The sequence below is a fragment of the Corvus brachyrhynchos genome, unplaced genomic scaffold (assembly GCF_000691975.1).
Source record: "Corvus brachyrhynchos isolate BGI_N302 unplaced genomic scaffold, ASM69197v1 scaffold365, whole genome shotgun sequence".
NCBI classification, from domain to species: Eukaryota; Metazoa; Chordata; class Aves; order Passeriformes; family Corvidae; genus Corvus; species Corvus brachyrhynchos.
This window is the reverse complement of record NW_008239544.1, coordinates 729,365-730,579: the sequence shown is the minus strand read 5'-3', so window position 1 is coordinate 730,579 and position 1,215 is coordinate 729,365. Positions and strand designations below refer to the sequence as shown.

The window sequence follows — 1,215 nt, the reverse complement described above, 5'->3', positions numbered from 1 at the left end:
ACCCCCTTCATGTCCCCTGTCCCCAGGCTCGGCCGCAGGGCACTAACCACGGCTCCTCTGCTCCCTAGCACTAACGGGGTGTTGGACTGGGGGTGCCAGGCTGGGGTTGGGGTCACCGACGTCGGTTGCCTTGGAACGCTGGCGCCGGAGGGACCCCGCTGTGGGGACGTGGCAGTTGAGTCGTTGGTTTTGATGTCCCCGTGGGTGTCCTCGGTGCCAGGCAGAGCCCTGGGAGATGGCAGCGGGGCCAGCCTGGGGTGTGACACCCCTGCCATGGCCCTGGCTGTGCCGTGACGCCCTGTGCCCCCACCCCGGCAGTGCTGCATTCCGGGGAATACTTCCTCTTCGAGTCGGACAGCGAGGAGGAGGAGGAGGTGCAGGAGGAGCCACGGCCGGAGAGGCTGAGCGCCTTCCAGGTGAGCAGGGCTGGGGGACTGCAGAGCAGCTGTGGGGGCTGGCAGTGTCCCCAGGGTGCTGATGGCCGCTGTCCCCCTCCAGCTCGCCTACCAGGCCTGGGTGACCAACGCCAGGACGGTGCTGCGGCAGCAGGAGCAGCCCGAGCAGCCAGAGCCACCCAGCCCTGAGAGTGCACCAGGTGGGTGTGACACCCCAAAATAGGGCTGGGGGGGGGTCAGGAGGGGACACAGCCCTGCCTGGTGCCCACTGTGTGCCCTGGCAGGGCGCTCCCAGTGTGTGTGGGGGCTCTCTGGTGGCTACAATGGGGTTGGGCATGAGCTGTGCAGCTTCTTTGGTGCCCACGCTGGTTTTTAAGGTGGATGTGGGGGGACAGGAGATGGGGTGGTGCATGGGAGAGCCCCAGAAATGATGTTCGCCCTTCCCTGTGGTCTGACCCTTGCAGGGGATGGTGCAGGGAGAGAGGTGGAGGCTCCCGAGGGGGCTGAAGGCCAGGAGGAAGAGAACACAGAAAGTTCTGGTAGGTGGGCAGCAGGACTGCAGCTCGGGGAGATACTGGGGGGGGCTGAGTGGGCACCGAGTGACCCCCCACCCCTCTTTTTGCCCTGGCAGAGCGGAGCAACGTCTTGCAGCGGGCGCTGAACACGCTGAGGTTCCTGTGGCTGCTGTGCCAGGCCCTGGTGGACGGGCTGACCCAGTGGCTGGACGCCTGCACCCGGGAGCACACGGACATGTCCCGCATCCTGCTCCTCGAGAGATGCGTCCTGGCGCAGCGGCTGGGCCGGGGGAGGCTGGGGGGGG

The 1,215-nt window shown here is 67.2% G+C and overlaps 1 protein-coding gene across 1 annotated transcript in view; it reads left to right on the top strand.

Moving 5' to 3' along the window:
- The window catches only part of PIEZO1 (piezo type mechanosensitive ion channel component 1), a 19,031-nt gene that overhangs the window by 12,556 nt on the left and 5,260 nt on the right, over positions 1–1,215 (top strand). The window contains 4 exon segments of the mRNA XM_017741330.1: positions 264–416; positions 499–590; positions 855–934; positions 1,027–1,204. Of these exon segments, the coding sequence (XP_017596819.1) occupies positions 264–416; positions 499–590; positions 855–934; positions 1,027–1,204 (503 nt within the window).